Source organism: Anser anser (genome assembly GCF_964211835.1).
Source record: "Anser anser genome assembly, chromosome: 10".
Taxonomy (NCBI): Eukaryota; Metazoa; Chordata; class Aves; order Anseriformes; family Anatidae; genus Anser; species Anser anser.
This window is the reverse complement of record NC_139730.1, coordinates 13,968,538-13,994,240: the sequence shown is the minus strand read 5'-3', so window position 1 is coordinate 13,994,240 and position 25,703 is coordinate 13,968,538. Positions and strand designations below refer to the sequence as shown.

At 38.1% G+C, this 25,703-nt stretch overlaps 1 protein-coding gene across 7 annotated transcripts in view; it reads right to left on the bottom strand.

Moving 5' to 3' along the window:
• Window positions 1–25,703, bottom strand: part of SCAPER (S-phase cyclin A associated protein in the ER) — a 241,814-nt gene that overhangs the window by 13,732 nt on the left and 202,379 nt on the right. For all 7 annotated transcript variants that reach the window (XM_083850810.1, XM_083850808.1, XM_083850809.1 and 4 more), the window contains 4 exons: window positions 25,459–25,688; window positions 19,680–19,835; window positions 9,732–9,969; window positions 6,528–6,677 (listed from right to left, as the gene is read on the bottom strand). In XM_083850810.1, the coding sequence (XP_083706936.1) occupies window positions 6,528–6,677; window positions 9,732–9,969; window positions 19,680–19,835; window positions 25,459–25,688 (774 nt within the window). The remainder of the gene's footprint in view (window positions 1–6,527; window positions 6,678–9,731; window positions 9,970–19,679; window positions 19,836–25,458; window positions 25,689–25,703) is intronic.

Sequence of the window (25,703 nt, the reverse complement as noted above, 5' to 3'; positions counted from 1 at the left end):
GTTGCTGGAAGTACTGCTTTTGATGACACTGGGAGCCAAGTTTATTCTTTGGTGTTTACAATTTAAGAACAATACAATAAGATAAATCCAAATGCATTCATTTCTTCTACTAACTCCTACGTGCTCCCGCTCCCTCTTCTACAGGAATCAGCCAGCCGTCCCAAACTGAAACTAAATACAGCTGATTTCATTTTAAGTCTTTGCTCACATTATAATTCCTTCCCTGCACCCTCTAAAAAACAAATAAAATAAAGAAAAAAAATGAGACACATTTTGGAACGTTAGAAATACAATGGAAACATGAAGCGTGAAATATGCAGTCCACCATGCTCACATCGTATTTTATTTGCTTTGTCATTGATTGCTCTTTAAATGTTGTTGCTCATCAGGAAGCTCAAATAACAACAAAGGTGTCCGGCAAACCACCCCAGAGGCATTCCCAATTTTCACTGCTCAGCCGGCGAGGAATGCCAGCTTTTCTAAAGCCATGGGTTCACTTAGGTGAATTTATGCAATCTGACTATGTAAGGCTGATAGAGAAAAAGCATACGTTACAACGCTGTTTTCATTTACTCCATTTTAAGATGGTGAGTTTAATCCTCTGGGGGCTGAAGTGCTCCTAAATGGTAGTCAAGACTACAGTTTCACATGACTCACTCGCTGAAATCAGCTATTCCACAAAACTTATCTTTTTTTTTTTTTTTTAAATTAAAACTTATAAAGTTTTAAAAGTTTTTTTGGGAAAGACTTAACTAAACCAACAACCTCAGTATGAAATCCATACTCCTAGAAATACCCCCTCTGAAAAAAATAATTATCAAAATCAGAACTAAGTAATTTCAGACACTGTTTGCTAACATATACAGCTATTAAGCACTCAGTAACTACCAATTCCTGCACCTTTACTCTCGTGTTCTGTTTTTTAAAACCTCCACCTATCAGATCAAAATTATTCCAGTCCCAGCCTAGCCCCAAAAGCAACAAAAATAATGGAAGTTTAATGATGGCCTCCAGTAAACAACCTACATGCAATCTTTACATCATATTTTTATAATCATTCTTCTAAGTTTCCCTGTTATTCCAGTTTCCAAGTTCCCCGATTGTTACTTTTTAAAGCTATTTTCTTTATGCTAACACTAGATGAAGCTGGCCATTTACTGAAACTCAGTACAGTCAACTGCACAGAATAATTTCCCTAAAGACAGCTTTTAATCTGAAGTCTTTTCATGATTGTCCCTTACAACTAGCAGTACTTGTAACCACAGTTAGGGCACGCAATATACATATGTATGTGATACATTAATCAACTTCAACTTCATACGCACACTACTTAATGAGAAAAAGTATTGTTATTTTATGTCAGAAATATTTGTCACAAGAAAAATGCTAAAAAGTAGGAAAATATAAGCCAGTAATTTAAATAAAAAAAAGAGGAAAGAATCTATGTATGGAGCCTTTCTTGGGGACCTTCTACATATATTTTTGTGATGAAAACAAGCAATAAATTTCACGAACCTTTCAGAACTGTGCCTTTCATACAACTTAATTTCTTTGAACATTACATTTTTATTTGTTACACTACTTTGTGACGTTCTATATTTTTAAGACAGGAGAAATTCCTCTCCCCAAATATTCTGAAATCTTACTGTTCCTTGTTCCTTTGAGTGGAGCAAGATGGCACACCTGAAACATGCTTTGCAACACATTTTCTACATCTATATAGCATGGATAAATTTCTCGTGAGTGAATGACACTACCAAATATAACTCCGTCTGCTGCTATTTTCAATTTACGGATTATTTGATATTAACACCTCAATTATTTCTAAGCTTACAATGAAAATAATGTACTGTTCGTATAGACACAACTGCCTAGGGATAAAAGGCTTGGAGTGACAGAGAAACAAGTTAGTTAAACTACTGCAACTGCAAGACAAACTTCCCAGAACGAAATCCTTTCTTCAAAGACATATGGTTTGCATATCCCTTTTCTTCCAGCGACACCGATTACTCTAGTCCCTAACTGTATCTACAACAAACCCTACCTTTTGTAACAAAAAATTTAAAAGCTGCATATGCATCTCCCTAGCTCTCACAGAAATGTTAGCGGTACTGCGTTGCAAAACCTATGTTTCAGCTCAACAACTTAGAAGTATAAAGTCCTGTGTCCTACAAATCCCAGACATTAGTGAGATTCTGCTGGAGCACTCTCAAAACAGCGTGTTATGTGTGCCAAACAGTGACAAAAGAAAAAGCTCTATTTATTTAAATCAATTGCACAAACGAACAATGCAACTTCTTTTGGAGCCTGTCAGACAAAGTCCTGAGCCGGAGGATCTGGTGTCTGATGACTTTTCAAATGCAAAATATTCAGTAAGTGCGATGAATATGGAAAGATTCTTATTCCCAGTACAGCAATGTGAAAGAAGCCAAATCATCTGTCATTCATGTTAATTTAATTACAGGACCACATTCAATTATCCAATATAATATGCAAATGAAGTGAGTTGACAGCACATGCTAATTACAGTCATTGTAATAATTAAATCCAAGAAAGGGAATAAAAATGTAATGAAATAGAAGGATATTTTTAATTAACAAGAACATTTTAATTAGCAACTGTAGTCCTCTAGTGCGATTGGTTTATTAAAAGATGGGACATTATTTTTATTACTGTTTTGTTTTACATCTCTACCCTCAGTATCATGGGAACCATTTCGTAAGTTAATAGATTAAATCGTGGCCAAAAAAGGGTGACCACCAGTTCCTGGATCATACTTCATGCAAAGCAGACGCCTAATAAAGCCGAGCCCCGCTCCGGCATGATTACAGAAGGCCGTCTTGTGGAAGGCGGGCTGTCTAACTCTATAGTAAACAGAAGTTCACGTGCCGATACAAAACAGACAGCGCAGTTTAGGCTTGACTAATGATGTTGAACCATTTAAAATATTAAAGAAACTCTTTGCTTTTTGAATTTTTCAGTTTCATAACTGATTTATTTCCTCAGTGACAGCAGCTGCCCTGACAAGGCTTTATGAATGTTAGAACAAAGAAAAAAAAAAAGGAAAGGAATATTACCAATATATTACATGTGGGCAGAGTCAGCAAAATCATAGTCTTTCTAGAATAAACAGAGCGAGCACTATCAAAACACTTGGGAAAGCATTCCTTCACTGTCCATTGTCCTCATCGCTCCTCGACAGAATCATGTGGGCCCCGACCAAAAGCTAATGGCGATAAAACCACGAACTGGGACCCCGCCACAGACACTACACACATGTGTAGGACCCACCACGAGACCCTGCCCTTCCATGGGGCTCCTGCAAGCTGCACTGAAATACCAGGCTGGAAGACAGGAGACAGAAAGGAACTTCCCTTTTGCGTTTGCCACTCGACTAACTGTAAAGAGTTTTACAGATAGCAGAATAAAACCAGACAAACCTGAATTACATTCAGTGAGTGGTATGTGATGCTCTTGGAAGATTTTGCTCTATGAATGTGAAATATTTAGGAAGTTGCCCTTCTATTATCTTGACTGCATGGGGCAATATTTCACCTAGCTTAAATCACAGTACTGCTTCAGAAGGTCAATGTCGAGGTTGACAGACTGTAAAATTTATTTTTTTTAGAAATCTCTCTCTTCTCCAAACTGCAAGTTTTTGAATAATTAATGCTATTTTGTCTTTATTCCAGTATGCCGTTTGAGATATTTTATCTGTTCATGTTGTTGAACAAAGTCATACTGAAAGCTCTAAATAACTCCGTTCTTTTTTTGGTAGCTGAAACGAAAAGTTACACAGCTTTGTAATAAGGAATACAAATGCAGAGAGGAAAAGACCTATTTAAACTACAAATGATTCAAAACAAAAATGGATTTGACTGTAAGAATAATGCGAGTCTGCTGCAAAATACATCAGTTATTGACTCTTTATAAAGTCTGTTCAAATAGTAAATAAAAAGAGCTACCAGGCTCTATGAAAGTTTGGTTTCATAGCTCAAGTCTGGCATATCTATTTTTACGATGCAGTTCTTTCCAGGAGTTCAAGCCTGCTACGTGAAAGCTTTCACTGTGAGACCAATTTTTTATTTTTAGTAGCACTCTGCAGATGATCCACAGTGAAAGAAAAAATTGGAAGCTCGAAACGTAATAAAAAATTAAACCATAAGGGAATGAGTAGAAAGCACTTTGCCTTTTACAAAAGGCATCATATCTTTACTGGAAGTCACAACACTAACAGCACCTGAAAATAATGACCATATGCAAGTCTCCCTGCCTGCCTAGTAGTAAAAGTAAAAATATTATTTTATAAGCTTCCCTACGTTTTATGAGTATCTGTGCGAGCAGGACTCTGGCCTTTTGAAACTTTAGCAATGCTGTCAGGAACAGCACAATCCACTAGGAATACATCTGTGGACTTTAATACGCACAGGTGTACATACAAAGAGTCTATGGTGGGCTGAACACTCCCTCATTACTGCTCATTTTGTTAATTCTCATTGAGAATTGTAATGGAGAAAACTTTCGTGAACAAAAATGCTGCTTTCTCAGTTAAAAGCTAGGGAATAGGAATATTAAACACAAATATGAGAAATTAAGTAAGAAGTATGGCGTGACATCTCTGGAGATAGTACCACCAAAGCAAACCACCATAAAGGACTGCTTTTAGCATATGAAAAGTACTAACATACCGCGGTCGTTTTAACAAAGACCTAAACTTGTCTTGCAGAGCTGCCAAAGCTGCCTTTTAATCTTGAAAATTAACTCAGTTTGGGGGTAGATTAGTGACGGCACATGACCTCAACCACAAGTGCACATGCTGAAGACTCCAAGACATTGTAAAATTACCAGCTGGGAAGGATGCCCACAAACACACACACGATGCACATACTTAGTCTCTTGCCTGCCTGTCTGCAGCCACCATAGCTCGCTGCTGCTGTGGCACCGTGCCGGCTCCTGACAGTCGGACCTCTGCCCCAGGGCATGAGTGCTGAACAGTGACAGGCTACAGTGTGCTCTAACAGACATTGCTGGTAGGAAATCCCTCTTCTGTGCTATTCCTGGCACATTTATAGTCGCAAGTCCTCTCTGCAATGAATCACATCTGTTTATACTTGTGTGCCAGAAAAGAAAATTTGAAACTGCAGAGAAAAAAAAACATTGTATGCTGGCACCTCTGGATGCCAGCACGACTACTTGTGCAGCAGTGGGGATGAAAAAATTGCAGCAGTATCACACGGATTTTCAAAATGATCATGCTAAAAAGTACTGCCCACAGGCAGTCCCTGTTCCTGAGAAGCTCTAGACCGTGGTTTGTACTTTGGGGGCCCGACAGTCTGTGTGCTGGGGAACAGCGCCAGCCAGCCTCTAAACCCTGAATGGGATTTGGCTCCACAGGGTAGGAAGGCTGCAGGATCCTCCTTCAGGTTGTGGCCAAAACCACAGAAACATTACTATATAATTATATTATATAATTATGGAATATTTTTGACAGCATTGTCAGCCTTAAGATATTAGAATGTTCCAATTATAGTCAACAACTGTAAGAACGTTAACTGGACAGCTTTTCTCTAACCTTTGCTGACAAGTTGAACCACATCTTTGTTTTGCTCTGCAGCTGAACTGGGGGGACCAAGCTCCTCATCCTGACAGCAGCCCCACAAACACAGAAAAAATGGGAACCAACTGCTAAAAGTTTGGAGAGAGAACAAACCAAATAACTTCACAAAATACAATACTCAACTGAATCACACCAAAGATGTAGGTGCTATAATGCAGTTTCCACACATCCAGAGTCAGGCTCACATACTCAAAAACAAAGAGCAAGTGCCAACCTCTGCCCTGCCCATCTCCCTGAAACGCTGCATGTAAGCTGAGGAAACCAGACGACTTTTAAGACTAAAGTGTATGAAATAGTTTTCAAGTTTTACAACTGGGTTATTTAATAAGCTGTTTTCACCAGTATGAGAAGTCACAGAGTCCATTAACAAAAGTGGACATCAGGGAAGCTAGGTGGGGATATTCACTGTCTGTTTGGCAGAGTGTTTGCTTTACTAGTAGAAAGACACAATGAAAAGAAGGTTTAAATGTAAATGAGCTCTCTGGGTACCCAAGCAAATGGCTATGTTGGCATCTGAGGACATGCTTTCATGGCAGGCTATTTGGTTGTCTTTAAAAGGTTGTACTTGGATACCACAGCTGTCCAGTCAAGCTGCCATGAACTTAATTTGGAATTAAAAATATCAGTTGCTGATCTCTGCTTATCTTGGCAGAGAGAAGCTAGTTATGATCAATGCAAGGTCAGCATTGTTGTCTGCATAGAACACAGAATTTGCTTACAGCCACATAAAATTAAAGATTTTTTTTGCTAAGATGTAACTTCAGCTTCTGTTTTGCAAATGCATATACTAGCGTTCATTGGAATCCCAAGCGCTGCAAAAGCAGCGTTGAGGGGATTTGTTTTTTTTTTGAGTGATCCAAGACTAAATGTGCATGTGATAACTTCTGATCCCATTTTCCATTTGCCTTACCTGATTATCTGTGTTGTTTACAGTAAAATAGCCCACACAAATAATGACTTCATGCAGCAATCTTTCACAGGTATGCTGAGAACAGTACCACAGCAAAGAGCTGGTAATATGGCGGAACGCAAGGGACAGTCCTTCGGCACCCACAATAGACTGAAAAAAAGGCCAAGAAACAGAAATTACAATCTAGCAGTATGTTACAGAAATTATGTGAATCACATATGCATCAATGGCACACATTTTGGCGCATAGTACCGACTATGTTCTTTGTTGCAAGAAGTTTTTTTGGAGGACAGAAACAACTCTCTTATTTCATTCAGTTACACCTGGACTGTAACATTAAAAGCCACAAAAATAAGAATAAATTCAAATTTCAAAGGGATACAGGAAAATTGGATTCTGCTTAGTTGACATGCAGCATAGCATTCGGTCGACCATTTCATTTGACTTACATGTTCCAGGAAAAGTTAATGCTAATAATATTTCCTAGTAAGAAGCAAAAGAAAACAAATCATCTTCATTCTTGCAGAAGAGCAAAATGCATTTTGCATTAATAATTTGTGCTCTGAATGGAATACAAAGATTAATATGAAATAATGACTTTGCAAACATTTTAAAAACATCCAAATGGAGAAAACATTGAGCTGCAAAGCTTTTTGGGATACTTTTAAAAAGTAGGCAAATTGCTGTAACGTGGAGATTGAGAATTAGATTTTATCTGCACAGCCTACAGCCTCTATTTAATAAACATGTCAAACAGATAGAACGACACAAGGTCAAAGGGGAAGACTAAAGCACAAGGAATGAGCAAGACAGTCTACTAACTCTAATGAAACAGCAATGCAGGCCTGTGAGAAAATTTCTTTCATTTGAGAGTTTTCTTGATTTTGTACCTTGGAGTCTGTGTTAAGTCCATTTACATAAATCCCAATCTGTAGTATAGTTTAGCTTTAGCATACTGAAAGTCTATTCAGGAAAAGCAGAATCCTTGAGAATTAAAACAGGCTCAGCTGTGATTATCCTCCATCTTGCATCTCAAGCATTTTGCTAAGTTAGTATATTTTCAAAATGTAAAGCACAATACAGTGACCATTTACCACTGTCATGTAAATGCCATTCATAAGGCCACCCTTCTTTAATTAGGGCTGTCCACTCATGCTCTGACCTAGCACTCTGGGTTTAACCTTCCCTGATAACAGCAGGTCAAAGGGCACCTGAGTTTGTGTATAGAAGTTAAACTAATTTTTCAAGGAAACTATGCTTCCTTTTTAGCCAGAATTAATATCAGCTCAGGATCCTGTGTTGTTTCTCACTACCATCTTTCAATTGTTTAGACTGTCAAATTAAATGAAATATATACTCATGAGCCATCTGTGCTAATACAAACTTGAGAATACCAGAGGCTCTTCTGTTAATAAAAAAAAACAAAAAAAACAACCCAGCCTATTCTATAGTCCTACTATTATGTGATAAAAGTATTCTTTGGAGATAGCGATATGACCACGCAAAAAATACAGTTTCTCTCTCTCCTGTCTGCTGCAGCCCACAAAGTCAGGATGGACAGTAACTGGCCTCAGGTGTAGGTTGAGCTTTTAGCACTACAGAAACAAACTCTGTTACTGCAGGGAAATGGATGGCTGCTGAGACTACATGAGCGCATCCGTCCCTCACAAACAGGATTATGCCCACCGTTCCTTAAGACAGCTCGGCAGATTGACACTTCCCTGGGTGGAGACCTGTATCAATGCACTGAATGAAATCCACTCACACCAGTTAGCTGTGTCACACTTTACACAATAACTACTACCTTGCCAGTTTCTACGTAGAACAAACTAATGCCGACTAGAGGATACAGGATTTAATGCTGTTGGGTTGTTACACATGCTCAGCTATAGTGGCAGAGGAATAAATACAGGCAGCATCAGTGGAAGCTGACGTTTAAAAATTAGTCGTGGTTTCTGGAAACAGCAGTAGGTTGTGGTGTGATTCTGTACAGCCCCACTACGAGCCTATGCACCATAACTGCCCTGATTTGACCTGCACTCTCTGGTGCACATCTGGAACACCTACAGCAGCAAACAAACTTCAGTCCAAAACCAAGAGCTCCTGGGCGTGCTGTAAAAGAGAACTACTCTGATTTACAGAAAGAAATAGAAGTTCATGGTGTGTGTAAGAGTTGTTTTACATGAAACTCCAAAAAAATAGACAGTCTCTGTGCTCCAAAAAAAAAAAAAAGGAAACATCCCGATTGGACCCGACCCCACAACTGCATCTATACAGATGCGTATTGCTACATGTAAACTGCTTGTTGCTGTAACGAGAGATGCTAGACATACTAAAAATCAAAGTGGAGAAACAAACTGAAAGAAACGTATACTTTATATGAAATTCTTCACTCATGCAAAGCTCTTACTGATTTTAACACATTTCAGATGGAGTCTGTGGTGAAATTTATAAACTAACAACACATTAAAGAGGGAACAGAAATCTGGTCTGATGAATAGTACGAGATTGATGTTGCTAAATGTGTTCTGCAAAGCAACGCTTTCTCTCAGGTGTTTTATATTAACAAAACAAAAGCTTTGCCAATTCATCAAATACAGTATTGACAAATTATCAGTATGGCAAAATGATTCATTTACCATAGTAACATCTAACAAATAAGAAAAGACTTACTAAAATGTGATCTTTTTGATTTTTATGAATAAAAAAATTGAAAAGATACATATCCTTTTTATCAAAGTTTACTTTGATGAAAAGTTTAGATATCAAGTGATTTTCAGCTTCAGAAGTACAATCTTAATAATCTCAATGCAAGCAGCCACTCAGTACAGAAAAATGTGAATTATTGTTATAATATAAGCAAGTCCTTTCTCATCAGAAAAAAATTTGCTTTTGACAAATATTTGTTGTTGTTTTTGCTTTTTGGGTCTTATGAAATATAAAAAAGTACTGTGCTGAAAGTAAGGATTTTTGGACACAAGAAGATTCAGCATTTCATGTACTCGAGTTTTCACTTTTTGGTTGAATTCATTAGCCACAGTCAAAAGGTAGAAATAACAATTAGCAACTTTGCGCAGGAAAAACATAAACAGCTAATTCATAAACATTCCTTATGTAACTAAGACCCAGAAGGCCAAACTAAGTCAAAATATATGCAGTAATTAACATTTTCACACTAAGCAAAAGTTGTAAAACATCTGTTACCTGAAAAGCAGGCAGATCAAGAACAGCAAAACTATTGAAGAAACGTAAACTCTGAATGGCAACCTGGATTGTGTTCTCTGCATAGCTGTCTTTAGGACTTGCTGTGTTTGGATCTGAAATGGTCCCATGGAAAAGAACACAGTACAGCATATGCAAGACTCCAACCAGATCTGTAGACTGAAGAACCGCTGTTAGTCCTGTGGGATCCTGACGTGTATTGTCAAATATGTTCCAAGATCTGTCAAAGAAACATTAAACTGTCTGAAAAGGATACCAGCACACACTTGCCTAGGATGAGGGAGTTATAAGCCAAATGTTAAAGAACAAGTAAACTGTTAAAAAGGAAAAAACTGATGTCTAATGTGTCGAGAAACCACAACATTTCCGCAAAATACTTTCAATGATCTGGGCACTGTCTCATGCTCTCTTTAATTACAGTGCAGCTGTATTCCTTAAATATCTTTCTCCACATACTGGTGTCTTTGCTTCCCAACTGGGTTCATGATACCAATGCAAGGCCATGCAGAAACTCGACAGCTTTCAAGTCTGAAGCCTGGGGGCACTTCCAGGGGCTCTGCGCAAGCCTCTCTCTGCAGCCAGCATTCCCTCTCCCAGCAGCAGTAAGCAGAGGCTGGAGCACCCTGACACTCTCCCTGCCTCAGGGACGGGCAGCAGGCACTGCAACAGCCTGACTACCTATGGAGCAAAAGAAGCTACTCGGACCAGATGATCGTAATTAAATCGTTCTGCAGGAATTGAAGAATGAAGTGGTTAAGCAGTAAGGAAAACACACTACTACTTATTTCAGTCAGATGCTATTATGGAAGACTGTATAGTAGCAAAGCAAAAGTAAGTATGAAATGCTCAAGACAAACCGGCACAGCTTATGCAAACCAAAACTAGGCTTCTTTGGTATCTTTTGGGCATGCAAGTAAAATAGAGAAGAAAATTTTTGCCTTCCTGGGATATCAGGACCGACAAACTACTCCAGATGCCCTTCACATCCTCACATCCAAACTTCCAAGTGCACTTAATGTAATCCCTCAAGGATTTGTACTGTTTCTGTTTTCTTTTTTCTTTTTGTTTTTTTCTGCATTACTAATAATCTACAAAATGATGTAAGATAGTCACTAGTAGTGAAGACTAAGACCATCACCACTCTGGAGGTTAAACTATCTGTAGAAGGCAGGCAAACACAAAATAAAGTGCACAAAATCATCCAACAAGTTTCATACATTTTAAGTCCTAATCCAAACCCACCACAAAACCCACGTGAACTTCATTATGGAAATACAGTTAGTCTGTATTGGCAATCAAAGGAAAAACTAAAACATTGAGATATAAAGAGCAGTAACACTGAATATATAGTACATCAAAATATTGTTTTTAAGATGCAAACATAGCATATGAGGTAAAAAAAAAAGAAATGCCATTATCAAAAGAGACTACAAAGATTGATTCTTTTTTTCCATTAGTATTAAGAGAAAATATAACAGGTGATATGAGAGAGTAGATATTTTAGAAGGACAAACCAGGTGAGGGTATCTTTCCCTTTTATAAGAACCAAAAGGAGAAGGAATGGGAAAACAGTGAATATAAGAACTGGGAACAAGACCCACTTTCTAAAATAATCTGTAACTTCGAAGACCTCAGCTTATTACAGAAAAGACTGGACTCTTAGAAGACTGAGAATACTCCTGTTGACCAGAATCAGCTAGGAGCTTTTCCTCAACCAGAACAGCTCCATATGATCTCAGTATTTGCCTCCGAAGCACCTGTACCACATCAAGTTAACAGGCAGGGCACTGGTCTCCTCATCCTCATGTCACTGCTCCGATTTAGTCAAGATTCCAACTCAAACCCTAGCTAGGTGGACCAACCCTGCTTTTTATGATACAAACGCCTGTCTTCAACAGAGCACCAAACTTCCACAAGTGACAGGTTTTGGTGATCATCACCTTGCTGTCATTTTCCCATCTTCTAGTGAAGCGAAAAAGGAGGCAGGAAAGCACCACCTCCCCAACAGTGGCTATTGATTTCTGTTTGTAATAGCTTCCTTGGATGAAAGAGAAAGCAAAACTGGCAGAGCAGGACAATCATCCTGCATTCAGCACTTCACCAAGAATGGCCTGATACTGACTCATTTCAAGTACAGCTTAAATATTCAAGAGGAGAAGAAAACAGATGCAGGAAGCACACCATCTTCACACTTAGCACAGTAAACTTCAAAGCTAGCATCCATGCATGTTCTTGGGGGGACAAATCTTCTATAAGGTCGCAGGAGAAGGCACTAAAACCATGACCAAGAGCTGCATATTATAAGGTTGATGGGCAAGTCTTTTTGGTACCCCAAACTCCAGCTGTGCCCCTGAGCAGTGGTCACTTGGCAGCTGGGGGGGCGGTGAGGAGGCTGACCTGCTGCAGGGGACGGTGGTGAGATTTAGGAGGCTCAGGAAGGTTATTTTAGCATTCAGGCTATGAAATCTCTCGGCACCTCCTTCACAGCCTTTGAGGGGCCTTCTCAGCCGCACCTGCCCTGAGCCCAGGTGAACACTGTACAGTAAAACAGAGTAAATGCTGTTGTACTCGGTTTACTCTATTGGCATGCCTCTGCTTCCATCACTGTTCTCTCACGTCTTTACATTTAGAAAACAGCTGCTCAAATGAATCGCTTCTGATTTTGATTAGTTAGGTCATACACGTAAGGAATGATTTTATCTGGAATTAGCATTTACGGGTACCATTTCTTTTAAAGAACTTTCTATTTACAGTCTGTGAGTGGCTGATATTACAGAGAAGCTCCAAGTACAGCATTCTCTGGTGACACATCAAGAATTACCTCATGTTCCAGTCCTATTTCAGTGACACTTGTGCTGTCCAAAAAGCCCAGGAGACCACCCAATTACTTCAAAAATCTTTGAAAGAAGCAATCAGATCTCAGATAAGATCCAGTGAGAAGAAAAGCAAGGTAAGGACATCTGTTTTCCAGCCAGCACCTGGGCTGTTACACAAATACCCCACTAGTGTCAGTCCGCGCCAGGCATCCCGCCCAGCCCCACGTTAGAGGCCAGCCGTTTGTAGAGGCTCAGCTGGAGCTTCATGCAACTGAGTTTATTGTACAGGTTCCAAAAATGGGTGTTTGTTTAGTGCTGGCAGCCTTTAACAACCAACTGGAACTCCCAAGAATCCTTAAAGAAGCTCAGCCCCCAAACCAGCCATGACAGCGCTTCAGAAGGCACCCAGTGCAGGATTCTCTCAAAATATGTGTAATAACATTCAAAAGACAAGCTGAAGTACAATGAAATTATACTTAAAATTATGATTTGATGCCCCTTACCTCCTGCAAGAGAAGAAATACAGTCAGCTTGTGGCTTCTAACAGTCCTAACAATCCCAGCATCTACACTGTACAGAATAAAAGAAGTGGAAAAAGTCCTAGAGCTTTGTTTTGGGTGGGGTTGCACTGCACAACAATTTATGACATTAATTTTCTTTTCCTCTGCCTGGAACCTGTGAGAAAGGTTCCCATGCCTGGAAAAGCTTTGATTGGAAGCCCTGTGGTCTTTAAGTGAGTGTGTCTGCATGAAGTCAGCAGAGACGCTTCCTGAAAAATCACCTAAACCTGCCAGCTGTGTCTTTCTGAAGATTCCTGCTGCATAGTTTTGATTCCCATTGGCACGGGAACCTGGCTGCAGGCAAGGAGCTACCGGGTACGGCTGTGAAGGGAGGGCGAGCCAACAGCTCTGGGACCACCTCTGTGCACTCACCCACCCAACTTTGTGTTGTGTGCCTGCGGACTCTCAGGACTGCTCACTGAAAAATTGTTTCTGATGCCCAGCTCTTCACTCTGCAGCATGCAGTAGATAGTGTGTGCTAACCACCCCTGAACTACACCCAGACAAGCAGCATGTTTATTTCCACAGTACTGCAGGAGAGCACGTCTCCTTTTACAAGCAGTATTTTCTGTATTTCTATCTCAGCTTTAACAACAGCATGAAACAGAAAAACTATCAGTTGAAAAATAGTCACATTCAAATAAAGACCCCAAATTATTTACTGTACATGATTCCTCACAAAGTATTTTGCAACTACATGCGATGAGAAGATTGACCAATTTTACCAAAGGTTAAAGTTAGCTTGCTTTCAACTCTCACTCCATCATTATTTTTAAACAACTCCATATGAAACAGCTTATAGAGCTGGACAAAATCCTTTTGCCATTTTGTTCTGCTCTGGAGCAGTGAATGAATCAAAATATACATAAAAAAGTCAATTGTAAAAATAACTCAAAATGCAAGCTATTTTTTTTCCTCCCCCTCGGAAGAGACCAGGAATTTTAAAGTTACACCACAGGACAAAGCTGTTGAAAAAAGTCATCCTGTCTGCTAGGTTTGGTGGGCTGAAGGAACTGTTAGAAATGTTTATTTTTGATTTTGCCTGTATTACAGTTAATTTGTATATGAACAGGCTACTGGCTCCCGTTGGTTTTAAATGTCAGTTATAATCACTTTAAGCCTAAATGTTTACAATAAAAAGGTAAAAGACGTTATTCATACCGGCTGTGGGCTTTAAAGTAGAAAAAACACATAAGATGTGGGAAAATAAAATGTGAACCTTTGTGTATACTTCTTTGAGCGATTTTGGTCAAGTCCATAAAACAGCGGATTTCATATGTTTAGCGGACTTCAAAAACCTTTTTGGTCTACCTCAAATGTAAGCCCAATGAAAACTCTGATAACTGGCAGGACACAGACTGAAGTAAAAAGAAACAAACAAAACCCATACCATAAAAGATGTCACACAAGAAACCTAGTTTTTACTTAACTAAGGCTAAGAGAAGATTCCTATGGATGTACCTCCTTTTTAAAGGAGGTCCTATTTAAAGGAACGTACGCTTTAACTGTGTTTGTAATAGCTGCCAAGTAGAATAGTCCGGATGGACAAAACCCCTCCAATTACTCTCTGAAGGAAAGCAAGACTTACAGCAATTTTTACATGGACTAACGTAGCTGAGTAGAAGGAAAGGCTTTCAAACTTTACCGAATTGCTACAGTTAGCACAGGAAAACAGGCAAATAGTTATATTATGGTCAAACAACCTGCAGGATCTAAATAAAATAAAATAATAATAATAAAAAAAACATTTAGTGAAATGCAAGGCATCTTCATTATGGGCTGCCATTATGATCATCAGATTCTACCATAAAGGAGTCTCAGGAATTGGCAGGAGTTTTTATGACTGGCAAAAAAAGTTTAAGAATTAAAAAACATGGATATATTCACCCCAGGAAAGAAAGATACTAAGCAGTGGTACCTCATTGCTTAAAATACACCACTATTTATTAAAATAGGAATTTAATACAGCTTGATGAGAAACAGCATACTCTGTAGAACAAGCATAAAACTACAATTTCTCCAAGCTTCAATGTAAGCAAACTGTTTATATCTGAAAATATATTGTTTTAAAAACTGACTGAGCTAACAAACAGACAAGCCTCTCTTAGGGTATACATTATATTGTTTGTACGTTTGAAATATATACTCCTGATTAAATACAGGGAACCAAATGGAAACATGGGTTTTCAAAAGGCTTAGAATATAATCCTTTTTTTTCTGTAATATTAGAATTTAAAACCTATCATCTGTACTTTTTACTTCTACATTCTTTCATCGAGAGATGTTGAAAAAGAGGAAAAAAATAATAACAGAAGTATAAAGAAGTATTTAGCACCTGTCAGACTGTTATAAATCCCATTATTAAGCTAGGAATCACATTACTGTGTGAAATGGATGATTTGAAAGCCTTCAGTAATTTCAGGAACAAGTTTTAGTCAGTTTACAGTAATTGCTGGATCTGCTGCCTGTTGGAAGCAGTGAGAAGAACACGCCACATTCAAGCGGGCTTGCATGTGATTCGCCATTCAGCAGCCAAAACAGGCATTATCTGAATTACTGTAATAAAACTGAAAACAGACCGGCCTACTTCCTTGCATATCTGTGACATGACAGTCGGTATTTTCCAGGATAAAACCTTGTACATCTACAGCCTTCTGCTACTGCAGCTTGTAATCCACAACTTCGTTAGCTGTTGACACAGATTTATATGTATCCCAGCACTGTGTTGAGATAACATACAACAGTAACAACTTAGCTACTGTTCTGCTATGAAATACTATTCCCCCAGATTATTAAGGGAGCTTGCAGATGTTGCTTGCATCAAGACAATAGCAAAATTTTGTTTAAGTTGATGCCCCAAGAAGCTTCATGATTTGAGGGCCTATTACTTGCAAGATGCAGCCACTGTTATTTTATGTAAAGTCTACCTAATGCTTTGCTTTCTCTCAGGTAATAAACAGCTCTCTGCTTTCTCTACTCTTAACAGCAAGCAATAAATAGTTAAGCGTTATGGCTGTGATTTTAAAATCTTAGTATCAAATGTCAGGTTCATCTTTTGCTCAGCAAACAGAGATACTGATAATCAGACGTGCTGCGCTTTATGAAACCTTACTATGCAGAATAAGAGACAATGCCCTATTTTCAGCTCCCATACACTTTTTTTCTTTTTTCTTTCAACTCTTTAGGGAGAAAAGAGCTCTCAGCTCCGTTGCTAGTAATGGATGCAACACAGCTTAAGAAAAATGGGACTTCCAATTGGAGGTCTGAAGCAGCCCGTAATGATTCTCACTGCATAACTGATGAGTGCGTGAAAGTTATCAAAACAAGGTTCATGTGGGGTTACAAGTTACTAAGGTTTTCAACAAATGATCTTTTATACATATTATAAAGTGTTTAGAAAATGTGCTATCACATCCACTGCAAAGCTTCAATTAAAATAATCAATCTAGCATTTATTAGCCAGTACCAAAAATGAGCATTTGAGAAGATCAATATCAGTTAAATCTTTTTAAAGACCTTGACCACAAATGAAAATTCTTCTCCTACAATAAGTTATAACATATATTCAGAATGGATTCCCTCATTTCAATAACTTTTTATGATGTTAAAATTGAGAATCCTCCAATTTATGCTCCTACATTAGCAAGACTTTCCTTTATTGTATCTTACTCCATGATTTTGGACTTTTTTTCCCAAGTCCACCATGGGAATAAAAAATGTATCTTAGTTTATGTCTCAAAATTTTATCTTCTACTTTATATCAATCATACACCTCATTTAATATTTCACGCTGACATACATATATGATAAAACTAGAGGATATTCTCTGTTAATCACTATTGTTGTGACATGTTGCCTGCAATCAGTCCAACCTGTAGATCTTCATCAATTAATGGAAACAGAATCAGAACAGTCAAGGTCATCATTCTTTTAAAACAAGGAGGGGGACTGTCCGGCATGAAGTTGCTGATACAGACAGGCAGGTAGGGACTTGGCTGAGAACTCTTTCCAGGCTATAAAATAGTTTTCCATGAAGTAAGTGTCCAAGCAAACACTGGGTATCGTTTTAGAACTTGAGTAAGAACCATTTTGCTAAATTTTGGCGTTTCTTGAAATAGTGTTGTGAAGAAGACAGGAAAATCTGGATTGGCAGCTCTTCCTACACCTGAGCTCTAGAAATATACACTTTGTACCTGCAGGGCAGGATCTCTTAATCGTTTAAAAACTGAGTTACAGTATTTAACTTCTGTCCCTCTATGGATAGCCTAGATTAGAGCTGCAGTAAAGATCACAACAGCCTGGTGCTGTCTGAAAGCAAGTGAGGAGGATCACCCAGCATTTGGCCCTTTCCAGCTCACAGAGGATTTCATTGGTGCAGGCACTGTGGATGGTTTGAGAGCCTGGTGGTCCAGGTGTGAGCAACTCCCTTGTGAGAAAATCCTAGCAACTTCCCACCACGCCACTTGGAGCCACAACAATGCTAAGATCCACACGCAGTACAGAGAGCGCCATACAAAAATACCCTAATGCATTTAGTATGGAATGACAATATTTTATGAGAAATAACAGCCTAAAGTAGTCCTATCAGAAAAACAAACCAAATGAATTGTGCACAAAGAAGTTCCCAACCTGGAAACAGTATTTGTAGGGGATACAACAAAAGATGAATTTAAAATTGCTCTTGCAACAGTGGGGAAAGCCTAGTACACTGGTATCTATTTTGGCAAAACTTCTTGTGCTACAGTGTCAGAGAACTGGTACTACTGACTAGACTTTTCCTCTAGATAACAATATCAAATGCATTATGAACAGATTAGTTAGTTACTCCGATATACAGAGGGGTATGACATGGCATGCTGGTTTGGTGCTGAGGAATGTATCAACTGAGTGGAGATTCAGAAATAGTGCATTCTGACTGAACAGGCTGCGCTGCTTCCTACTGCCATTTGCCACAAATGAAAGAGGCAGCTATTTCTCAGACAGAGAGCCTGTCTTTTGTGCAACAGATCACGTACCACACAAAATGTACTACTTTGTTGTGACATATTTAAGAATTCAATAAATTCGAACTCTGTTTCTGACGCATCAATCTGTGTTTGGCAACCATTTTTTTTCCATTTAAATCATCTTGAATACTATGGAGTTACTAACACGACAGAATTACACTCCACATTCACTTCTTCAATGAGAGTGCACACAGGTGATTAAAAATATTTAACCTGCCTTTCTAATCAGTTACACTATAGCTTTTGATCTAAAAGTGAAAGGCAACAGTTTTGAAATCTGCAAGTTCATTCCTCTCATTTCTTTTCATGCTCAAAAGAACAATCCAACCTGGAAACTGAGAACCACCAGTACCTTTGGATAAAATCAAAAGCGTTGCTGTTATACGATTAGACACATCTTGATGCGACTGTGAAGAAAAATGCTCAACCCTCGAAAATTATTTTGCTACAAAGTACAGATGCTCTGTAAAGAAGTACTTGCACAGTACTGTATTATTTTGGGGTGCAAAGATCTCTAGTATCTTGGGTTAAGCACAGGCCTGCTTCAGAAATTGCAAATATAGTATTACTCACTCTTGTAGCTAGAATTATTATTCCTCTAAGAGAAAGATGAATTTTTTTTAGTATGCATTTGACTTTTGGCAGTGCTGTCCTGGAATGTAAAATGCCAAGTTGGCAGCTTTCAGAAAGGGAAATTTCAGTAAGTTGGGATGGTCTCTTTGGGCTCATATTTCTTGTAGTTCTTTTTCCATGTGCCTGTGTCCCTGAGTTACCAGCAACAACTCTTACCTGCAGCTCTGTTTCTTAATTTATTTGTTATTAATTTTTGTTCTTCAGCACTAGCATCAGTTCTCCCTTCAGACATTCATTGTCAAGTTCTGTCAGCATCGTCTTTCCCTGAAACATGTAACAGTCTAACGGTGGCAGGTTCTAATACATGGACCTTGAAGCTCTGAAATTTAGACTTTGACAGAGCCAGGCTGTCCAAGTCTGCAGAAGTCCAGATTTGCTGACAGAAACGCACCACATGCACACGCTCCTCAGCCTCGGTTAGGTTCCAGTAATGAGCATTTTGCATTAGAAAATTCCTTGACAAATCTAGTAATACTTTTCATAAAATATCATTCCCTTACTGACAATGGTATTTTAAGGAACAAGAGCTGAATTTGGCTGCACAAAAAACAAATCAATTAAGACTTGATTTTAGTTGATAATATCTCTTGAAGTCCTTAGGACTGGCCATTTAAAATCAGTAGTGATAAAACCCTCTCTGTAATGATGAGTAAAGGAGATAAAGTTTTCAATTCTCATAAATGACTTACAAGAATCAAGACACAGTGTAGGTAACTGAATACAATTCAGTGGTGAAAGGGTGAGCAGAGTGAATTTCCTGCACTGTTTCTCTACCAGTTATTGCTGTGCGACTAAAACCGGTTCTCTTTAATAATCTCACCAGAGTGCTCACTTCCATGAACGCTGTGTTGGCAAGGAGTTACACTGGCTGCTGCCTGATGAACATATTAGAGATGAGAGACCAAATGCACCTACCTTCCATTGACAGCAAAACACAGTTGACATATTCCATGCAACACTGCTGTGGCATTCTGTAGAAAAGTTGCTATTTTTGGATTCTCATCAATGGGGCCTTGAACGGAGAGGAAACAGCAACACAACTTGTCTATCAATCCTATGTTCACCACATAACTAGAAACAGATGAGAAATTGTATTAAAAAACAGTCCTGTGACAGTTTTGATGACTTTACAAAGTAATTTCTGCTCCTCTACTATCAAATCATACAAAATGTAGGTTATGATTTCTTAAAGGGTTCAATAAAACAATTCAAATTACAGTAACTTCAAATCTGGTATTCTGTAGCTAGCAGTAGTTTTTGTTAAGAGAACTGTCTGTTGCACGATAATTTATCTTATACTGTACAAGAAAGATGAATGTAAGTGTTTATTTTACCATAGTCCTAGAAGGACAATGGAATTTTGCCATAGTTAAATGATTTATAATAGTCTTGATAGCTCTGCAGCAGCACAATTTCTTTTTAGCATGAAGAGTTGAACTTGGTAGAACACACTAACTCAAGAAGACAATGATGTTACACAGATAACGTTTTATTGCAATACGTATATCATAACAACTACTGCCCAGCTTTTTTTTTATTTTATTTTTTTTTTCTTTTTCTTTCTAGACTATGTGCAACAGTCTAACAGTCTTTTAGTGCAGACTAAAAGAACACACAGGTAACAACGTCCCACTATCAGGAAGGACCAGAAAGCCGCCTCAGGAGCTGAACCAAAACTCAATACAGAGAAAACCATGTTAGTGACTTTATTTCTCTTTTAAAACAAAAAGCTACCTTTTTCTTTCATATTATCAGAGTAGATCAGATCACCACCCTCTCTGTTGCTGAAGATTCCTTGAATTTCTAAGAGCTTGGAAACGCATGCCCAAAATTGTTTGTCCCTGTACACTGACACCAAGTTCTGTCTATACCAGCTACTCTCACACTTGGATCATTATTGATACCACTTAAACTGTGCACACAGGTCTTTTTTTTTCCACATCACTTTGCTGATATCACCTTTTTCTACCACAAACATTCAGCTTCTCAGACTTGACTCCATCTCAACTGTTCATTCTGCCGACTATGTGAGATCAACTTCCTTTGTGGAGACAAATTTCCAGCTTCAATCACCTCTTTCTCCTCTTTCCTCGATTTTCCTTGTACTTTCCTCCACTCCACTTTTAGCAACCGGGAGAAATCTCTTGTCAAAATCTGAAGAACTGCTCTTATATTCTGTGACTCAATCTGACTTCATAAACACGAGGAACTAAGCTTGCTTTCAGACACCAACCGATTTGCTGTTTTTACAATGATAGTCTGTACTAAACCTTCCTATTATTGATATTATTCCATCCTATCAGCTATTCTACCTACTTGCTTGTCAACTCCACTTGTTAGAAACTGCGAGATTCCCTGGGATGGAAACACCATTGTCTGCATGTTTCGACGACATCAAGTGCATCCTGACTCGACTGAAGTATGGAATATTATTAAAGTAATGATTCTACTAAATAAATCATATTGATTAGATAATGAATGTCCCATGGGGCTATACAAATACTTATTAAAAAAAATTCCCCCACATATCTTACAGTCTGATTTTGAAAAAGTGTGGACTTTTAAGATTAGGGAAGAAAGTCTCTCCACTTTCCAGGTATCCTTCTTGCTCAAAGACTAACCTCTCTTCAGGGCTAGAAGTTACACTTTCTGCCAGAACTTAACCTGCTGACACAAAGCTTTTAGAAGCAATGAAAGTAATTAAGAATAAAAAATACAGTGTGTGTAAAGCAAGAAGTCAGTCTGCAATACGAAAGATCATTAACGCTCCTGAAATACAGCAGTTAAAATAGCTCAGGTAAGTTTGATTTTTCTGTTTAGCAACATGAAAGGCTACCAGCATTAGATTTCTTGCAGGTTTTGATCTAAGCAATCCACCTGATCATACAAGTGATAAACACGCTCTCCAGTATTAGCACAGTGATTCCAGGAACAAAGCTGGGTGTTAGATACATCACAGTCACAGAGAAATGCTGAGTGCTGGAAATGTCTCCATGACATAGGAGGGGAAAGGAAGAATGAGAAAATAAAATGCAGCTATCACTGATAGACAATTACTTACAAAAAGGCACAGGTATTCTGGTCAATGCTCTTTTCCTTTTTTCCCTAGGAAAAACGTCTGACTTCTACAAAGTGTGTTCATTGTCCACCTTACTTTACACCCACACCTGGATACCAAGTGGTGTCAGCAGCCACTCTTTTGGCAGAGAAGAAATAGCTGCGAGCTTTCAGTCTATCGGGACTATTCTTTAAGGGCACCCAGAGTAAATGATAAGACACACGAAGCACTCCCTTCCTTGAAGCTGAACATACAGATGAGTAGAATGTCAAAGCTCTCTAATCTATTGTCTCCATCTCAGTATTTTCACCCACAGTAGCATAGTTCCAGCAATTTGGCTACTCTTTTGACACCTAGCATGTAAACAATTGTTTATGCATCAGGTCTAGTTTTCCCATATAGGAAAAAAAAATTTGACTTTCTTCTTTCTTCCCCAATTTTCCTGAAACTCTCATTTAATCAATTCCATAAGGATACATGATACAATGACCTGGAGGTGAAAGAGTCTCATTAATAATATAATCTGTCTGTTTTTGACTAGTTTGAAATGCCTACGCTCTTTTTTCGTAATTGCACTATTACCTTGTCATTGTGCCTTTCTTTCTCCATTTATAAACAGATCCCTTAAAGTGCCTCAGGTGAGGCACCCAACTGGATTCTCACATGTCTTCTTAGCTTAAGGGTATACCTGTGCTTGGCACAGCCAGTGTCAGATGTCTGTTCAGCAGCAGTATCAATAAGCAGACCTCCCACCCTCCCATTCCTAAATGGGGAGAATACAACATCCTGAAATTTCACACTCTTTCAAAACCTGTTTGGGGAGAAAGCAGGCTACATAAGAACAATTAAGTTTTAGAGGTCACTGGTATCTATGGCAACTGTTTGTTTTGCTTTCCTCCTCCAGCTGTCCTTTCTTGTATCCATCAGCATCACACCAGACTTTGAAAAGCCTGAAAATTCTTACTGTGCCACAGTTTCAGTAGCATACCATCAGTATTTCACTTCTTCAGAGGGCTGAAGATGCGCTGATGACTATTTATATTATTTACTACTGAAATGACACACTTTTAGCAAACAGTGTGTTGTTGGATAATGCATTTCTTACTTTACTTAATAGGCATTAATGATAAGCAAAGGGATTTGTCCTTAGCTTTATAATGCCTACACTACTTAATAAAATAATAACAAACCCCAAAGCACACTCACAACCACGAAGTTGATTGAAACAGATAAAGAATGGATCAGTTGGGTTAACCATGACACACATACACTGGAAATTCAGTGAATAGGAGCTTTCCAATTTCATCTGAAGTTGCTGTGGGCCATGAGGCTGTATATAATTAGAAGACTTTAAAGTCGTGATACATTTATTATCATGACAGAGAGTATAGGCAGCCTTAGAAATGTATTCGGAGCATCTGCTAGCAAGAACAGATTTTTTTTAAGAGTTATCAGAATAACTACTAGCAATGAGAAATTGCGGGAATTTAGGATACATTAAGTGCCACAACAAAAAAGTCAGTCTATTAAAAAAAGTACTTGATCAAAGTACCTTTTTTTAAAAAAAAGATCTATATAAAACTATCTAATTTGTAGAATTTGATGCCACAAGAAGTCATTCAGTTAAATATTGTAGCCGGGTTCAAAAATAAATGGGCTAGCTAATCATACAGCTTTAGGGTGTTTGCAGTCATGCTTACCAAATTTTGAGGTAATACATTAGATTTCAGGAATGCAATCTAATTCACTGGTGTGAGATCATCAAGTGTAAGTTCAGAAAGGAATGCTACAATTTCTTATCGTCAAATTTATACTTTAGAAATAAGAGATTTCAAGAGAAATAATTTTCTCACTCACTTTTCTGCAGTACTTCAAGAATACTTTACCTGTAACCTTCACAGTCATGATGTATTTTATTTTTATAACATCCCTGTATACTGAGGAGCTGGAATTACCCACATTTTCCATGTAAGAAACAGAAGCACAAACACACTAAATCTATGTATGTCTTATTTTGTGTATTTGAGAGACCTATGATCTTGTTTTAACAGTATTTGGCATTACATAGGACATCATATATTCTGAAGTATAGCTCCCACTGACTTGCTGTTCAACGTGCTCAGCACTGCTGTAAATCAAATCCAGCTTTCAAGTTAGGACTCATAAATTAGTGAGCATGCATAAAAAGTTTAAGAGATTTTGTGTAGCACTGCATAGGAATGTTATGTCACACAAAGGATTCAATCCTGTTCTCAAACTCAGCATTCAACTATCAAAAGTCTACGTTCTTCCTTTCTACCAACCTGATCTGTCTCCTAAGTACCCTCCCACTTTAGCAATACAAGATGCAGTGGTTTTAAAATCAGTTTCCCTAATTATGTATGAGCTCTCTCCTCCTCAGAAGCTGTATGAAAAACTGTGTGTGAAAATTGTATGAAAAGCTGTGCTCTGAGAACTACCTGAAAAGTAGCATCCAAAATCTAACCCCAGCTGTACTATTGATCTAATAAAAAGATATTCTCTCTACCTTCAAAGCCTGGGGGAAATTCCTTTTCAATGCAGGCAGCTCATGAAGGCTTTAATTACAAACTTGAACATACCAAATTAAAATAGTTATCATGGGGACAGCCACAAGTCAGAAAAACTTTTTTTTTTTGTCCAGGTTCAAGTCTTTTTTTTTTTTTAACCAAAGAACTAGAATGTTTCAAGTAAAAATGAGCAAAACAATGCATTTTCTTTTACTCTACTACTAGATTCACTGAGTTATTTTGATCGAAATTTTACTCAAGGCATATACTTAGAAAGGAAAATTGCTATTAAAATATAGATACGTTTTAAGAGCTGAAATCAAATCATAGAAATTATTGGGTAATCTTTGTAACAAGAAGTACATGTTGTATGGCAAAATGATGTGAAGGCATGCGTGTTGTCCAGAATCACAAGGGGAAAGGGTATACAGTCAGGCACAGAGAATTGAGAGAAAGTATGGAAAAAAGGAACCTGACTCCATGCTAATCAGGGGAAGAAACCTACAGAAAGGACACAAAAAGGAGAAAAGTTATAGAAACCTAAATTATTAGGATGCTATATAAGCCATCCAGCAATTAAAAGTGTTAGGATTAAAAAGGTCTATGGAAACCAAGAAAAAGTGCAGAGAGTATGGAAGAGATTAACACCGGGGCTCATTTTACCTGTCTAATGGTTTAGATAAAAGAATACGACTAAAGTGATTTTTGCTAATAGGACTAATTCCAAACAGCATATGGATGCACAGAGAACTTCTGAAAGCCGGTGTAAATAGATTGATCTATAAAATGTCACTCAAAAAACAATGCATTTTTACCTTCCACAGATATACAGTAATCCAGATATAGAGAAATAGAAACATATTTCTTTTTCTGCATGAATATAAAACTTCAAAATTAAAAAGATTTCTGTTTTTCTGTATTTGTCTTAATTTTTGAAGAACTTTTTTGATTGAGAACTTAGCACTTCAGTAGACTTCTGACTATACCACACACACACTACTTTTACTAACTTAAGAATTAAAGAAGTTTATTCCTTTCTTAAGTCAATGTAATTTTCATCCTCTGTAATAAAGAAGGATTAAAGACATTTCAAAAATGTTTTTTAAACCTGATCAGGTCTTGGACTCTGCCGTTGAAGGCTTCCGCTTGTGAGGATTTGCTCTTCACTTCCTGTATTATCTTCAGTGCTGTAGAGTAGTTGTTCCCATCTGGGAAGCTGGAGATTAGGCATCTGAAAATCATGGCAGTTATCCTCAGAAGTCCTGTTGTTAGACCTTCGAACACCTGTTTATTTGCACTTCTTCCTGAAGTAGCATTATGGTCATCTGGAACATTAACCTAAGAAAAAAAAAA